Genomic DNA, 19,672 nt, shown 5'->3' on the forward strand with positions numbered 1-19,672 from the left:
ATATATATATATATATAACCATCTATTTATAAATACTGTATGACTTTTAATTCAAACGTACATATAAAACGACATTTTGTTCCAATTATTTAGTGGTAGAGCTCTTAAAGCGTTAAAAAATTTGTACAAAAAAAATTTAAAAGACTACAATTTTTTCGGCTGTATCATTTTATTGAATTTTGTGTTGAAAGTTGAGCAGTTGGCATGCCTGATTTAGCAAATTAAAAGCAAAAATAAAAAGTAAATTAAAAGCTAAAACTTGATTACACATAGGTGATTGTTAACTTTTTATCATACGGCATTAAAAATTTGTGAAGTTTATTTATATTGTTTTACTTCCACATCTGCTTTCAAAACAACAGCCAGGCACATGGGGTAATTTTCAGAAAAGTTGCCGGTCAGCAATGTGTTAACAGTTATATTTTTCAAAGCTTTCATTTTATTTGAAATAGAGTAAAAAGTATAATGTTTCACCACGTGAAAGAAAATTTGAAAAAAAAAATTATAAAAATATCTCAAAGTGTAAAAATTTTCTGTGTTTTGGACAACCTTGAAATGCAGAAAAGGCAACATGAAAAAAATGATGGAATAAGGTAAAAATATATTTCTTTTCGTTTAATTGATGGTTTTTATCAAAATATTACAATATTTTATTAAGAATATATTGTGGTGATTTGCCATTAGTTTTCAATAACTGAGAGATATGGGGTGAAAACATTTGCAGTATATTTTTTGCATTAATTATTTACATATTAGCATATTTATGAAGTAAGGTTCAATTTCAAATAATATTTGAAATTGAAATTCATAAATAAGTTAAAGTTATTAAAATTAAATTATATATTAATAATACTATTTAGACTTACTTCCAAGAGCTATTTTTAAGTATTTTTCCAAGCAAAATTTCAGACCTATAAAAAACAAATGAAATTTAGACAGCCATCATTTTACAGCAAAGAGCATACTAAAAATCCTTAATTGCACTTATTCACTCTTTGTGAATATATTATGCACTAATCAAGGACGAATACGCCTATAAATTTTTTTAATTAATTTTGAATCAAATATTTCATTAAAATATGAGATTTTCTAAAAGTTTTTTTAAAAATGGCACAACAACAAATAAAATTGAAATAGGTGTTATAAAACTTCAAAGAATAATCTAAAGATCATTAATTGCATCTATACACTTTCTATGAATATATTATACATTAATTAAGGATGATTATATTTATAAAAGTTTTCGATAAATTTTTTATTTATTCTCGAACTAATATTGCATAAAGTTTCTTAAGTAAATTCCTGAAAATTTTATAAGCATTTTTACAAGAAAAATTTTGGACCAATAATACTACAAATGAAATTGGTCCAGACATAGTAAAACAAAAAGAAAAATTCTTTTTTTTGAAGCTCAAGAGTTGCGTTCTTATATTTTCTTCGAAATTATAATTCATTAATCAAGGATGAATAGATCTATAAAATTCCTAGAACATTTTTAATTCCTTAATTATTCGGTATGTTGTATAATTTTTAAATAAATTAAATATTTCATTAAAATTTTAAGGTAAGCAATTTATTCATAAAATTTTATACTAAAGTTAACAAATTAAGTTTAGATAGACATTATAAAACATCAAAGAACAATGCAAATATTGTTATGTAATCCATTTATAAAATTTCTCAATAAATTTTTTATTTATTCCCGAATAAATTAAAAATTTACTATATTTAAAAAATTTCTTAAGTAATTAGTTATTTCTTTAAAATTGTAGAGTATTTATTTTTATAAGAAAATGAAACTGAACTAGATATCGCAAAACATTAAAAAATTTTGAAGTTCATGAGTTGAGCCAGTATATTTTCTATAAAATTATTATTCATTAATTAAGAATGAATAAATTTATAAAATTTCCGAAGCATTTTTCATTCCTTAATTATTTTGTATGTTTATGCAATTTTTAAGTTATAATATTTTTTTTAAACATTTTAGGATAAGTTTTTTATTTACAAAATTTCAGAACTATCGAAACAAATGAAATTGAAATAGGTATTATAAATCAAATAATAATGCAAAGATCATTAATTGCCCCAATACACTTTCTATGCATATATTATACATAAATTGAGAATGAATATATTTATAAAATTTCCAAAGTAAATATTTATTTCCTTAAAATTGAAGAGTAAGCAAAATGAAATTGAAATAAATATCTTGTGCCCTGATATTTCCTTCGAAATAATCATTTATTAATCAAGAATAAATTTGCTTATACATAAAATTTCCAATTTTTTTTTCTTCCTTAAGTATATTATATGTTTACATTAATTATAAAATTAATTAAATGTTGAATTAAACTTTTAGGATGAGTTCTTTATTGGTAAAAATTTCAGATCTTTAAAGTTGAAATAGATATCATAAAACATCAAAGAACAATCTCAATATCACTAATTGCATCCATACACTTTGTGTGAATATATTATGCATTAATCAAAAGAGGAATACATTTATAAAATTTCTTAATTAATTTTGAATTAAGTATTTCATTAAAGTTTGAGATTATTCAACACAGCGGGGAATTATATGAATCATCTTGCATCCATGCTAATCTAATCAACTTACTATGTTTCCTTGGAAACAAGCTACGTCATCCGAGTCCAGCAGTAAATTGGTTTAATGTTGGAGAACACTCAACAAAGTCGTAAACAAGTCTGGTAATTTATATTGTTTCAAAACAAGTCCTTATGAGAAAATTAGCACAACGGAAATCTCTAAGGACTCTTTGATGGAATCCAAAGAATCTTTTTCCTCCAAATGTTTTCTCTTTCAATTAATCCCTTTTTATATTAATGATTTCATGCAATCACTATTCCATTTTTGAATTTTTTTAAAAATATTTTTTTAAGAAATTATTTTTATAGCTTGTTCCTATTTATAGAAAATTTTTATTTGATTATTTAGAGTGGCAGTATGTTTTACAATTAAATATGTTATGATTGACTTACTAAACTTAATTTTTAATGATATTTTCTGATACTTCACACAAAAAACTTAAACAATGTTACCGTTAAAGTGTTTAATTCAGTTATTTCATAGAATAACAAGGTATTTCATGAAATAACTAGTCAATTCAGTTAATGTATATAATAGATGAAAAATTGCTTACTTAGTTATTCTATGAAATAACTAATGATAGACAGTTAAATTGAAACAAAAACGATTTCAAAGTTATATTATAAATTAATTTATCTTAAATTGCTAAAATCTCTCGAATAATACTTATTTATCCCTATTGCGGATGATTAAATGATAAATAATAAGGAAAAGCAACATAAGCTAACTTAATTACACCGTCGAAATTCTATGTCTAAAAGCAACTTGATGAAGCGTACAGATATAAGCGGTTCAAAACTGACTAAAAGCAATAAGAACTGGTTCAAAGAACCTTTGAGTGCTGTATTTCATACTTTAACCCTTTCGCGCAAAAACTGATAACCAAAGTAGTTCCTTGGCAGTTTATTTGTGGGCGGGGTTATAATTGTTTGATTTACTTAATCCACCATTAATTTAGTTCAAAATGAAATTATTTAGATATACTTTGAACTAACATTGATTATATATCTGATTAAGCTGATTCTGATTTTGTATGAATGCTTTTACGAATTACCCGTGCAAAAGGGGTTAACGATCAAGCAATCGTTATTCTATTGAACACGTAGTTAAATCGTAGAGTTCAGGATAAAAAAAAAAAAAAAAGCNAAAAAAAAAAAAAAAAGCGGTAGCTTAAGTTTGGGCGTGGCTTATTTTCCTATAAATTGAAAGTCTTATTTTTGCTTTTACTTTAATTCCAGCATGTCCAATTAATGATAGTTCAAAGTGTACCTATATAGTTTTTATTTTGAATTAAATAGTAATATATTAAGTAAATTAAACTATTGTTACTCCTCCCCCTAAATAAACTGCTATAGAAATATTTTGCCTACCAGTTTTATTTATTTTTCACCCTGATTGTCGCCACCCTGAGAATGCATATACATGCCTGCCAACTTTTAATCCCTTCCATTATGATTTTTCCCAGTGGTATTAAAATGGAATAAAAATTTCAATTTTAAGCAAAAAAATACGTTGTATTTGATAAAGCTTAAGCTGGTAACGCACATTAATATATATGCTTAATTTTTTTAGGAATAGTGGTGATGAAAATCCTTTAAAAATTTAGTTTATAAAAGAAAAAATAGTATATATTTACTACCACTTTAAATATAAAAATAAAATTTTACGCCAAATGCGTAAAAGTTGGCAGGTATGCCTATATGACTCGCCCGTCTCGAAGAGGTTAACTCCCATACTCATTTTAGTCCATTCGAAGTTTGTATGGTGAAAAAGGACATCATTTTAAAAAGCTTCAAATTGTGAGAATGGCTTTGTCAAGCAAAATCTTTGAAAATGTTTGCGGCAGAAAAAAAAAATATTTTTATAGAGTTATTATAAAAGTGTTTTCATTATTTAAATCTACGTATGAAAAATGTGGCAATACACATTTGTTTATTCCAAGGGACATTTCGTTTTGTTACAGACTACTTTAGCTTTTGAAAAAAAGGCTGTGCTTGTTCTTCAAATTTAAAAATAAACAGAGCTGCCAACTTTCTACGCTTTTTGTAAAAATTTATACTAGTAGTAACTAAGTTTATGTTTTAATACATTATTTTTTATCAATTGAAACTAATTTTCAACATCACTACACATAAATGATTTTAAAGTTCACACGCAAAGCTACTTTGCTCCAGCTCTTTAAAGGTGAGGCTTTTAAAATGTTGACAAAATTACTGGAAATTTTGAAAGCTTTGGTTTTGGTGTCTACTACTCCATAAAATATTTTTGCAAAAAGCGTAATAGTTGGCAGGCTTGTATATAACTGTATAGTGTTAGACATATTAATGTATAATGGTAGACACAACTATTTTGTTTTTTCCAGAAAAAGTCTTCATAATTAAGTATTTGTGCTGCAATGTTCTTCGTTTTTGGAAAAATACACCGACATTTCAATAGGGATACAACAGGAGACAAAAAAGTAAAAAGTGGTAGAAAATTCATTTTATTCATTTATTATCTCTTAATTTATGGAATCGCAATCGCCACTATGATTCACATTTTAAATAATTCATATTCAAACCAGAAACAGTCCTTGCATTCATTTTCAATAATTCATAAATTCATATTCAAACCAGAAACATTCTTTGCATTCATTTTCAATAATTCATAAATTCATATTTAAACCAGAAATATTCTTCGCATTCACTTGCAATAGTAAACTGAAAAAAAATATTCTATAAAAAATTATTAATTTTATCTCTTTCAATAAAATTTGGAATTTTATTAGTCACGACTTTTTGCATTTTTATTCTCCCATGGCAACCCTGTTTTAAAAGATGGCTTTGCACAAATAGGTTAAAAATTTCCTTAATTATGATTTTTAATTGAAGCTAACTTCGGCGACAGTATTTATTTTATTTTAAATTAATTATAACCTAAACTGAGAAGTAATTCTCGCATTAAGTTTAATCTCGTTTCCGTGCGCTGCTAATTAGTTTTCACTACTTTCTAATTGAACATGAATTCGAAGCTAAGAGAAAGAGTAGCTACTTTCAGGATAAGATTAAAATATTAATAGATTTTAACGGAACTTTTAGAGAAAGTTGTTTACATTTCTGAATAATTAACAAGTTATTTATAAGTTTTGCCTATTCTACAAAACAACAGTTTTTTACTACTAAGTTTCTACTTATAAATTCAGTCGATAAAGAACAAAGCGAGTAAAATCTATAATCTAATTTCTAGCCATGTTTATATAACCTCTTTACAAAATATTTTGGTCTACAGAACAAAATTTTTATGAAAAGGATTTAAAGTTAGTTTAGGCGTTCTTCAAGTCTTAATTATAATTTTTCTCACATATTACATGCAATTTAATCTTTAACCCTTTAATAGGCTATTTATTTCTAGTAAAGGTAAATTAAAGTATTTTTGGAATTGAAATTGTTTTAAGAATAGTAATTGATATAAGAAAAAAACTCATTTAGTTTATAAAAAAGTCATTTTTTTTTGGTGGTAAATATATTAACACGACCTATTAGGAACTTATTTACTTTTATTTTTCTTTATTTATAAAATGAATTTTATAATCACTACAAACTTCAAAAGGAATTATGTATTTTATAACTTTTATACGTTTTTATAAACTAACAAATGGTTTCCAATTTTATTGAAACGCATTTCAAGAAAGCTGAAGTTATTAACAAATGGAAACCTAAATTAAAAGTGGTAAAAAAGTGGTGGTAAGTATACTTCCCACTTCCTTCGAAAGGGTTAAATAAATAATAGTTATTAAAAATTTTATGTCGAGTTTTGGAGTAACACAGGATGTCTACCGTTGATAACGATCTCAAACAAAAACCTCTTTTGATGATTCTGATATTTATCAGCTTTTTTTTTTATAAAACTAATTTATGCATAGTGGTGACCTAAATTATTATAAATCAACTTTAGCAACCCCACTACCTGCTTACTTCAATTCCCCACTTGAAATTCCATGACGAATGGGATAGGGCCGCTTCCTATTACTGAAAGATCTCCACACTGTTTTTTAGAGGTAGTCCGATCAGAAGACTTTTAACACGTTCACGCCGGGTGACCCACCGGTGGGTCACGCTAGATTGTCTCATCGGGCGGAGCACCGGAGTAAAAACTGGTAACAAATAAATTTCATTTTTAAGTTTTTTTCCGGGAATAATAAAAATCCATAATTACCAATTGTTTTTAACGGAGGCAATTTTTATATTGAATTGCTTCTTCGCCATGATAAATTTCCTTACAGTGATTTGTTATTGTTGAGAATAGATTAACTCCTCCCGATCTAATATTGAAATAGTTCTTCTACCAGTATTTTCTCTTTCCCGTCCCGCTTTCAGACGCAACACCCGGCGTGAACATGTTAAAGCAAACCAGTTGAAAGAGTCATTTAATACAAAATGTAATAAAGATACGAAAGTGGTAGCAAATATATGTCTAAAAATTTGCTTAATTTATGAATATGATTGATTTGTCTTATTCACTTGTCAACCTCCACAGATTCAATTCTCAAATATATATGATAAATATCTCTCAATTACTTTGAAAATAGAATTTGGGTTCATGCGCACAACTGGCTCACTTTTTAAACCGTCTGCGCAGACTTTTTATAATAAAACCGCGTGGAGGCTTTCTGATTTCGGAGGTGATGCCCAGAAAAAACAAAATACTAGGACTATAAATCAACTTTGTTAGCAAAGATAAATATATTAAAAGTATATGTTTTGTCACCTCTTCAAATATTAAACCTTTCGAGCAAATTTGACGATTTTATTCATGAGATAAAATTAGATAAAAATAATGAAATTTGTTTTAAAAAAATTACTTTTTAATTTTATTACTAAATTCAAAGATATTTTAAAATTAAAACTATTTAAAATAAATATATTTTGAATTAAAAATATCTATAATTTTTACTTTTCCTAGTACTAGCAAAAATATTCGCAAAAGCAAGTAGATGTGGGTAGTTTAATTAGTGAAATAAAATGAGAACAGGAAAGGAAATAATATTTCTAAGGAAATAATTTTTCCTAGGAAATAATATATCAAGAGAAGAGGGAATATGTAAAGAAACAATAGAGTCTCGAAATATCTATCAAACTATTTAAATTGTTTTTTTTCCCGATAAATTACTATAAAAAAATGACTGATGTCCTTTTCAAAAAAATCGGTTTTATATCTTTTTCTAATTTTCTTTTGAACTCAAAATGGAATTAGTAAAAGATATTCTTTTGTATTTTTTATTATTTGTTGCAATCTTATAATATTCTTTTGTTTCTTCAATTTTTTTAAATATAAAGTTCGCTTAGTTTATTTACTTAATGGAAAACGTGTAAATATTAATACGAAACATTCAACGGAAAGTTTCTAAAAAATTTCTTCAATTTTAAATCTTTACTTGAATAATTATAATAACCGTAAAAATGTTTTATCGAAAGTATAAAAAAGCAAAAAACCAGAAAATACTTGATTTCTGAGAAATGTTTGAGTGTATATGTGTAAAAAAAAGTTTTTTTAAAGATACAAAGATATTTTTAAAGATACAAATATGAAAAGAATCTTACATTTTGTTTACGATTAAGCATTCTATTTTTTAATTCTTTGGAAGTTATACCTACCAAATGCTGTCCTTTTTTGTTTATTTATTTACTTTTTTATTAGTAATAGTCCCAAGACAATCATAATCCTTACGATTCATGAGGCACATATAAAGGAAGATGAAATATAAACAATTAAAAATGTAGCGAAAATAGTTTCCAACGTTTTTCTGAAAAAATCAGATAAACAAAACTAAAAAAAAAGAAAAGAAAAAGCTTTAGAGATTGCAAGTTTTAACTAAATAGAATTTAGAATGTTTTATCTGTTTTAAACTTTTATGTTTTAAGAATAAAGCTTATTGGTTTGAAAAGTTTCTAGTCTGAGAGCGGTTCTGATGGGTCATGGTGTGGTGGTTGCTTCCCTGTTATCTGCCCGGTGTAGGCCGCCGTTTGAAGATAGATTGGCGTGGCCACCCTGCTTGCTTGGACTGGGTTCTTCTCTGTACTCCTCTGCTTATATCGTCGCGAATTGTGTTGCTCTTCTCGGTTCTGACTCGGGGCCTTGTGCCTGTGTAATACAACCCTTAGATAAATATAAGAAATACTTCCTATTTGATAATCTTCACTCTCACTAATTTCAAAATCGTTTTTAAAGCTCTGCTTGGAAGAGGAGAAAAATTTTCACACATTCATATTAAATCTAGATCGGAACATTTAAAACAATTTTTAGCATTCACCTAATTAATTCCTTTTGATAACGCAGGAACCGGCATGTAAGAAATTATAACATAATAAGCTTTCTGAAAACACAATGAGTGTATACCTGTCCAAATGATTTGATCTGCACCATGAATTATTTGAATTCTACTTTATTAACCCTTTCGCGCCGACTGTCACAAATACGTGCCAGCATAAAGCCGTATCAATCAGGGTAAAAATATAAAACTGGCAATCAAAGTATTTCTTTAGCAGTTTATTTGTAGGCGGAGTTATAATTGTTTGATTTATTTAATTTACTATTACTTTGTTCAAAATAAAACTATTTAGTTTTACTTTGATCCAACATTGATTATATATATGATTAAACTAACAATAATTAAAGTAAAAGCAAAGTAAGTCTGTCAAATTAGCAACGACAACATTTAAGTTACCGTTTTTTATTTAATTACAACTTGATTCTGACTTTGTTCGAATGCTTTTCCGAATCACCCGTCCCCAAGGGGTTAAAACAATGAATATATTGATGATTACACAAATTAAAAACGAAAAAAAAAGGGAAAACAATGAAATATTTAAAAATATTTTTAATAAAATTTTTTTAAAAAAGAAATATGAAAAAAACGAAAAAAAAAAACTGCAGATTAAAAAATTGAATTGATTAAAAACGGACAAATTAACAACTAATTAATTATTAATTACAAATAAAAATACAGACAAATTAACAAAAGATAAATCACTTCTTCAACCCACACGATAATAGCCGCAAAAATTAGAGCTTTCTGATATTCTATTAAAATATCGTTATATTGCCAATACAAAATATATCAATACAACAATAGCATGAGTACAGACCTGCCAACTTTTACGCATTTGGCGTAAAATTTTATTTCTATATTTAAAGTGGTAGTAAAATGTTTGCTTTCTGTACATTCCTTGCATTTATAAACTTAATTTATAATCTTTTTTGACCACCACTAATTTTAAAAAAATTAAGCATATATAATAATATGTATTACTTTCTATGCACTCCGTTTAAGCTTCTTCAAAATGTAGCGTATGTTACTGCCTAAAATTGTAATTTAAATTCCATTTTACTACCACTTGGGAAAAGCATCCTCGAAGGGATAAAAAGTTGGCAGGTATGTGAGTATATATATATATTCATACCTTCCTCCTGCATAGGCATCTGCAGTGTCAAATATATTGATCCCATGGTCATAGGCTGCTTGGACGATTTCTTCGGCTTGCTAGAAAAGAAAAAGAATATGAGGATTTATAGATAAAATTTATAAACACGAAAACATAAACAAATTAGGATTGTTTTACATGGGCAGCACAGTCTATCGAACAGCACTATGGGCAGCACAGTCTACCATTATCCTTACCATGCCATTCAGTACCCTTTTTTCCTCATAACCCTCCAATTATAACATTCTTGAAAATAATTCTATTGAAAATTAGAATTCATAAAATTCAAAATATCCATTACCAATGACTTAATATTCTATCAAATCCCCATTTGATTCCCCAACCCCAAATCCCCATCATAAAAGCATCCTCAAATCTTCATCATAAAAGAAAAAAAAGAGCAAATTAAAAAATAGAATAAATAGTACGGGGCAAGAAGAAAATAGTAAAAACTGGTAAAAAAAAAATTTCATTTCTTAATTTTTTTCGAGAATAATAAAAATCTTTAATTACCAATTGTTTTTAAGGGATACAATTTTTATTCTTCGCCGAGAAGAAGTTAATTACAGTGAATTGTTTATCGTTAAGAATAGAATAATTCCTCCCGAATATTATCTAATTTTGAATTAGTTCTCCTACCAGTATTTTTTCTTTTCCGTCTCGCTTTCAGGCCTGGTGCTGGGCATGGGTGAAAGCCCTTATATAGCAAGACGGAAAAGAGAAAAACCTGGTACGTAAAACATTTCATTCCAGCATTTTTTTCGAAAAAAATGAAATATCTGTAACTATCAAGATTTCTTTTATAACTCTGGCATACATATAAAACTGCTTCTTTTCCAAGATAAAGTAGATATTGTTGAACAATTTAAAAAAAGAATAAGTAAACTCCTCCCCAAAACTAGCTATAACTGAAATGGTTTTACTACCAGCCTTTCCTCTTTTCCGTCTCGCTTTCACCNAACATTTCATTCCAGCATTTTTTTCGAAAAAAATGAAATATCTGTAACTATCAAGATTTCTTTTATAATTCTAGCATATATATAAAACTGCTTCTTTTCCAAGATAAAGAAGATATTGTTGAACAATTTAAAAAAAGAATAAGTAAACTCCTACCCAAAACTAGCTGTAACTGAAATGGTTTTACTACCAGCCTTTCCTCTTTTCCGTCTCGCTTTCACCCCTGGTACTGGGTAATATTTTAAAGAAAATATGCATACAAAAGCTTAAAACCGAAATATGTCAACAACAAAAAGTTCTGATAAGTACTTCAGTTAACACTCACATTTTATGTCAACTAATTTGCTTGCATACTCTTCAAACACGGCTTTAAAAAATCGACAGGAATCTTTCAACGACATTAGTCATCGACAAAACTCATCAACTAACGCATTTTTTCAGCATACAAACACTCCACAAAGCGATTTATTTTCCTCCATAGAGGAATTGTTTGCGAAAAGAAATATTTTACTTATTTTCAAGCTGGTAATTCCCAGAGAGAGTTCAAAATACGGGATTTAAAATATTCCCCGGTTGTCTGAGTTCAGGAAGATATCCCTATTATGATTTATCGGAAGCCTCTCTCTTTGCCCATAATCTTCTTTTCGCAAAACAGGACTAAAAGTTTAGTATGTGGACGAGATATTGATCATAGCCCCATACCTCATAAAAGGTTATGGCAGGTGCTAGGATTTAGTCCTTTGGCGAAAGCTACGAAATGTGCTATCTCGCCAAAGAAATGCTTTTAATATTTTTTCTTCTTCTTGTCTGTTTAAGGTTATATTTTTTTTCTTTCTGGATGTTGCAATTTTGATATCTTTGTAGCAGAAGTTGAGTTGTGCGGCTCGTTTATGAAAGACATATTTCATAAGCTTTCTTTAATATCAATAAGTTACATTAATAATGTTAAATGTATGTTCTTTTATGATTTACAGCAAAAAATGTTTTTCATTTTATTTTCTTTTTTGTATAAAAAATTTCAGCTTCGAAAAATTGTTCATCTTCGAATAATTCTTAATTAATAAAATTTGACTTTTTTATTAAACTAAAATTTGAATGGTTTTATTAAACTAAAATTTGAATGTGGTTAGGATTTCGCATTAGCACATAAGAAGCCACGATATATTATTAATATAAATACCTTAAAATAAATTTTAAATCGTTCGCTACGATTTATTTATACTAAAAGTGATAGCTAATAATAGAAAATATCCACTTATAATTTTTTTAAGAAAGATTAAATAATTACAAAAGTTGTATGAACTTAAAAAGGTTTCATACAAAGAGTTTAAAAATAAAACTGTTTTAAACTTTTCTACTCCGCTGACACTTATAAGGTGGCATAGAGAGTTAGAACTCTAAAATCTACAATTTCTGTGCCTTAATAATTAGCTACCATATTATTTCATGAATTTTAGAAATTATATAAAAATATTGAACTGCATAAGTGAAATGAGTTAGCAATTATTTTAGTTCAAATGGCAAATTAAAGTAATTTGGAATTCAAAATGTTAAAATAATTTCCATATTAACTGTAGGAACACAAGAGCGGAGATGCCAACTAGCTCCGCTATGCGGTGTAAATTTTTATTTCTAGTAGTAATGAAACTTATTTCGCACATAAATCTTAGCTTTGTAAAACTAATGTATGGCTATTTTAGTCCCCACCGTATTCATGTTTAAAAATAATATGAAATGCAACTTTATAAATATAATATCTCTGAACGAGCCTTTTAAAAAGCTAGCAAAATCAACGAAATTTCTGTGAATTTTGTCTTTAACTTTTTGACGCAGAGTTTTAACACGTTGAATGCCATGGGCGTCACCGATGAGCGGCAAAGCCAAGATTACTAGAAACACATAATTTGAGTAAATTTTTAATAAATTTATATTATTATCGTTACTAAAATGGTTCGAAGAAATTAATGCAATATAGAACACACAAAAATAGTTTTATTTATATACACACAGAGATGCCAACTTGCTCCAACCAGCGAAAATATATTTTCAAGTGGTAGTTTATAATTTGTGATTCTTTTTTTAATAAATTCAATTAAGCAGATTTTTATCCACCACTATTTCTAAATAATTCGTAGGCTTATATAATTCACCACTTTTTTCAGGTATGTCATTCTAAACCTTTTGTAAAGCTAGAGAAATCTCCCTAATAATTGCAAATTTAGTTACAGTCCTTATGTCATGCTAAACCTTTTAAAAAACTAGCAAAATCTGTCTAATATTTGCAAATTTAGTATGTAGTTATTTACCGTTTGGCCAGACGGGCAAGCAGTGTAAAATTAGCGTGGCATTCAACGTGTTAATAAAACATATTTTTCATCCTTTTTCCCTTATTTTGTATAGGTCAAAATAAGTGAAAAATATTGTATTCTGCATTTTAATAATTTATAGTTATGAAATACAGCATGAAACACAGGATTTTTTTCTATGAGTTAAACGTAAAATCTTCCAAACACCACTCACTTCCATAGCTACCAACTTGTACGGCCGTTGAGAAATTTTTTTCTTTGTGGCATTATAGCGTTTTGACGCATTAAATCTTCAAATTTCAAAAATATTTCACTCTACTATTACAAATCAATAATCAAAATATATTTAGATATGTTCTGTTGATTGGCTTATTTTGCTCTTATATGTTTAAGTAGTTTAATTTTTAGAAAATATTTCCTACATTAATTGTTGTTTTACTACCATTTTGTAAAATCCTTTTCAGTGACAGTACAAGTTGGCAGGTATGCACTTAAAAACAGCAATTTTTCAAAATTGCACTTATTTGAAGATTATTTATAGATAAGAAGAAACAGTTATTCCTCATAGAAATTTCTTAAATTTACAAAATCAATAATTGCTTACTATACATTACGTTAGTTTTTAGGAAACATTTCCAACTTAAAATGTTGTTTTACAACCGTTTTGTTAAATCTTTTTCAGCGACAGTACAAGTTGGCAGAAATGCACTTCCAAACAACAATTTTTAAAATTTGCACTTACTTGCAGATTATTTATGTATAACAAGAAACAGTTATTTCTCATAGAAATTTCTTTAATTTACAAAATTAATAATTGCCTACCATCTATAATGTTTAAATTATTCGAATGCAATGTTAGGCAAGATCATTTTAACACGTTCACGCCGGGAAAAGAGGAAATACTCGTAGAAGAACTATTTCAATATTAGATAATATTCGGAAGGAGTTGATCTATTCTCAACAATAACAATTCACTGTAAGGAAATTTATCACGGCGAAGAAGCATTTCAATATAAAATTTGCATCCGTTAAAAACAATTGGTAGTTATGGATTTTAATTATTCCCGGAAAAAAACTAAAAAATGAAATTTATTGTTATCAGTTTTTACTCCGGTGTGCTGCCAAGATGAGAAAATCTAGCGTGACGCACCGGTAGGTCACCCCGGCGTGAACGTGTTAAGACGAATAAAATGTGATTATACACACATTAAATCTAAGAATAGAGCTATGTCTTCGTATAATCCTGTTCATTTATCAATATTATAAAATGTAATCTATGAGCTTTAATGATAATGGCGACAATAATTTTCATTTTACTTAAATTTTCCTTTTACTTCAATGTGTAACAGAGTAAAACAAATACAAAACGTAAAACGATATTTTATCTTTTTTTTTTTTACATTTTCTTTTACTATCAACGAAAATACTGCAATTGAATTCTCGCGTGACTTCATTTCATTTTACACATGCTTTTTTAGAAATGGAATTAGTAAATAAATGTATCGTTTGAAACAAAAGAACGGGTTGAATCGAAGAATAAAAGTAAATTCAAAATGCGTTTTAAAATTTAAAAGGGAATTTGTAACTTGTTTAGATAAATAACTTTTGAAAAACCTAAAACAAAAGTTATTTCGCAGGAAGAATAAGATTTTGATTTATTATTCATAAACTATTTCAATTCTTAGTTTGCAGACGGAAGAAGAGGAAATTTTTTTGTACTGATTTTGCCTATAGTCCGTGATGGAACACATTTTCCAAGAAATCATCTTCGATATAAATGTAAAATACGTACTTTCAAACTAATTAAAGTTGTAGCAAATTTTATACATTGCCAATTTATTTTTATTTAATAAATTTGCTGATCACTATATAAACTATTTAAATAAAGATACAAGAAAATAGCGTAATTAACCCCTTAACTTGTGCTCTCGAGTTAATTCGAGCTCGTTAAACAGGCCTAACTGTGTACCNGATATAAATGTAAAATACGTACTTTCAAACTAATTAAAGTTGTAGCAAATTTTATACATTGCCAATTTATTTTTATTTAATAAATTTGCTGATCACTATATAAACTATTTAAATAAAGATACAAGAAAACAGCGTAATTAACCCCTTAACTTGTGCTCTCGAGTTAATTCGAGCTCGCTAAACAGGCCAAACTGTGCACCCTCGGATAATTCGAGCGGCATTGTATTTTATGCTGCTATAATTTTTTACACTCGAATATAATCGAGAATTGAAAATAACAATACGAAAGCCAAGAAAAAAAAATCCTTTAACCCCTTGGGGACGGGTAATTCAGAAAAGCATTCGTACAAAATCAGAATCAAGTTGTAATTAAATAAAAAACGGTAACTTAAATGTAGTCGTTGCTAATTTGACAGACATTTTTTGCTTTTACGTTAATTATTGTTAGTTTAATCATTTATATAATCAATGTTAATTCAAAGTATAACTAAATAGTTTTATTTTGAACAAAATAATGGTGAATTAAATAAATCAAACAATTATAACTCCTCCCACAAATAAACTGCTAAAGAAATACTTTGATTACCAGTTTTATCTTTGTACCCTGATTGATACGGTTTTATGCTGTCACGTATTTGTGACAGTCGGCGCGAAAGGGTTAATTGATATTTATCATTTACATAGAATAGTAAGCTATAACACTTATTTATTCAAGAATAAGATATACAGAGATGCCAACTTGCTCCCGACAGCAAATCTATATTTTAAAGTGGAAGATTATCAATTGTGATTCTCGGTTTAATAAATTTAATTTAGTAGATTTCTATCCACCACTATTTCTAAATAATTCGTAGGCTTAGATAATTCACCACTTACTTTAACATACCTGCCAATTTTTAATCCCTTCCATTATTATTTTTCCCAGTGGGATTAAAAGGAAATTAAAACTTCAATCTTAAGCAAACAAATACGTTGTATTTGAGAAAACTTAAGTTGACAACCAGGATAGTAACGCATATTAATATATGTGCTTAATTTTTGTAAGAATAGTGGTGATCAATATAATTTAAAAATTAAGATTATAAAAGAAAAAATAGTATATAATTACTACCACTTTAAATATAAAAATAAAATCTTACGGAAAATCCGGAAGAGTTGACAGGTATGCATTAATGTATTGTTACGCCTTTTATAAAGCAAGCAAAAAAAAAAAAAAAAAAAAAAAAAAAAAAAAAAAAAAAAAAAAAAGAAATCTGATATTTGCAAAATTTACTTTGTAGTTATCTACCGTTTTTTAAAAAATTATTTTGGCATGCCTGGAACAGTAGGCATCTCTGAATATAGCCTTTTTCCATGGAACAAAAGCGCAGTATACCAAAAGAAAAGACAATGTTCTAAAGTGTGTTTTTTTACAACAAAAAAAAATTATTTTTGGCCGGTTTTTTTCAAAAAAATTGTGCGTTAATGGATTAAAAAATATGAACAGTCGACATGTTTCAAGTGCTTCAAAACGAGATTAGTTCCTCTCCCACATAACGCATAGAAAAGCATTTCCCCCTTTCGGTCACTGTGTTTTTTCCTGTTCTCTTTCTCGGCTGCTGTGGTTTTTCTCACCTTTATTTTCCCATTTTCCGCTGGCGACTTTACGTTTCTATTTCAAATCATTTTTGTTTCTTTACATTCACGCCCAGAAAATCTTGAAAGTTTACACCTATTTTTGAAGGGCTTGATATTGATTGTTATTTCATATATGTGGGGATGTCACGGGAGACTATTAATGTAAAAAAGTAGTACTTAAAGACTCAATTTTTTTTTATTATCACTTTAATTATTCAATCGTAACTACCATTATGATTCACAGTTCAAATTATTCATACTTGAAGAAAAATAAAGCGCTTCATTCTTTTTCAATAGTAAAGTAAAAAATAAGCAAGTAAAATTTGCTAATTTGTAATAAAATTTTGAATTTTATTAGTCATCACATGTTTTTTTAAGTTGCCATTGGCAACCCTGTCTACGTACATTTTTGAAACAAATAAAGTTTCCAATCAGATAAAAGGGTGCAATATTTAACCTCGTTCCGGAATCGCAACTTAAGCAAGGTATTCTGAAGGAAACGACGTACTTTAGCTCTTTTTTGTTTAAAGAATAGTGGTTGCGAAAAGGTTAAAAGGAACAAGTTTTGCATTTCTAGTGGTTTACAACATTTGTTGAATTAGTATTGCTAGACTGGCTACACTGCATCAAAAAGGCCAAAGAGAGGGCAAAATTAAGCAAGTGTATCCTTAACCTTTTCGGGATAGACGAGTTCATACATTCACTCAGATTCAGAATAGGAAAAAAAAAAAAAGGTAGCTTAAATGCTGGCATGACCAATACAACAGCTTTATTATGTTTTCACTTTAATCAAAGTTAGTCTGATCACATCATTAGTAAATGTGTATTACATAATTTTATTAACTTTTTAATTTTGAATTGAGTCGTGGTTAATTTTATTTTATAACAGTCGTTGAACACTCGACCCAATTTTGGGCTTACGACTACCAATGATCAACTCCGTAGCCTTGTAATATAGAACCCATTGCAGAAGACAAGGGAACTTCTGGATTTAACACATTGAATGCCAAACTAAATTTGCAAATATTTGAGAGATTTTGCTAGTTTTTTTTTAAAAGATTTAGCAAGTGATAAAAGTGGTGAATCATATAAGCCTACGAATTGCTTAGAAATAGTGGTGGATAAAAATATACTAATTTGAATTTATTAAACCAAGAATCACAATTAATAAACTACCACTTTATAATATTTATTCGGTGTCCGGAGCAAGTCGGCATCTCTGTGTATATAAATGAAACAATTTTTGTGTGTTCTATATTGCATTAATTTCTTCAAACCATTTTAGTAACGATAATAATATAAAAAACTCAAAAATTTACTCGAATTATGTGTTTCATAATCTTGGCTTCGCCGGTCACCGGTGACCCCCCGTGGCGCTACGAGCAAACTCAGTGCCGGTCACCGGTGATCCCCATGGCATTCAACGTGTTAATTAGTTTCTGATATATTAACGCGGATGTACAAATTTTTATATAATTGATTTCATTCTTTTCTTGGCATGTTTTTGTTTTTAAATTTGAAGTGACAGCTCATACCTCAAAGTATGAGAAATCAGTCTTACTCTATAAATATAAACCATACACTACGAAAGGAGTTTCTCATAAAATAAATTTGCATAAATGCATTACTACTTGTTATTGTTATTATTAGTTAGTTTCTAACTGCTATCCAGGCTAAAAATTAATTACATACTTGCCAACTTTTAATCCTTTCGAGTATGATTTTCCCAGTGGTAGTAAAATGGAATGCAAATTACAGTTTTAGGCAGAAACATATGCTGTACTTCGAAAAAGTTTATCTACCACAAGGAAGGATTGAAGGACTACCACTTCAGTATTACATAATAATATATATGCTTAATTTTTTTAAAAATAGTGGTGGTCAAATGGATTATAAATTAAGTTTATAAGTGCTAGGAACATATGAAAAGCATGCATTTTGCTACCACTTTAAATATAAAAATGAAATTTTACGCAAAATGTGCAAAAGTTGGCAGGTACGTAATTATACCAAGATGGAAAAAAAAAAGAAAAACTGATAAGAAAAGTATTTCTTAAGGTTGGTTTCATTCTAGATACCACCAAACAGTTACTCCGAATAATAGACTATACTGGCAGAGCAATCATAAATAAAGAAACAATAGCCTTCCTGATGATTGACATATCCAAAGCATTTGATAAAGTATGGCACACTGGTACAATATATAAACTCATACAGCTGAATTTTCCACCCGGCATAATCAAACTCCTATCCTGCTATCTTTCTAATAGAACATTTCAAATCACCATCAAAAACAAAAAATCCACAAAGAGAAACATCACAGCCGGAGTACCACAGGGCAGCATTCTGGGACCGATATTATACATATTATACACTTATGATTTTCCTATAAACAAAGCCGATTATAACAGCATAACAGCCTATTACGCAGACGATACCGGTATTATTATTAAATCCAGAAACCCAAATCATGCTCTTCAAAAACTACAAGACCATATAGACGAAATAGAAGACTGGTGCTTAAAATGGAAAACTGCAGTAAATGCTGGAAAATCACAAATATTAATTATACAAAAAAGAAGAATTAAAATACTTCCACAACTTCAACCAAAAATGTTCAACATACCAATACCAATAGTTAAAAAAGCAAATTATCTTGGCCTTATAATCAATAGCAAACTCACCTGGAATGATCACATCAAAAGCACAATAGCTATATTTTAACATAAACCTTAAGCCATACAACCATT

At 28.1% G+C, this 19,672-nt stretch overlaps 1 protein-coding gene across 1 annotated transcript in view; it reads right to left on the reverse strand.

Annotated features, from left to right (window-relative positions):
• The window catches only part of LOC107454041 (voltage-gated potassium channel subunit beta-2), a 282,884-nt gene that overhangs the window by 64,345 nt on the left and 198,867 nt on the right, over positions 1-19,672 (reverse strand). The window contains exons 6-7 of the mRNA XM_043046338.2: positions 10,051-10,130; positions 867-911 (exon numbers count right to left, since the gene is read on the reverse strand). Of these exons, the coding sequence (XP_042902272.1) occupies positions 867-911; positions 10,051-10,130 (125 nt within the window). The remainder of the gene's footprint in view (positions 1-866; positions 912-10,050; positions 10,131-19,672) is intronic.

This window comes from Parasteatoda tepidariorum, chromosome 9 (genome assembly GCF_043381705.1).
Source record: "Parasteatoda tepidariorum isolate YZ-2023 chromosome 9, CAS_Ptep_4.0, whole genome shotgun sequence".
NCBI lineage: Eukaryota > Metazoa > Arthropoda > Arachnida > Araneae > Theridiidae > Parasteatoda > Parasteatoda tepidariorum.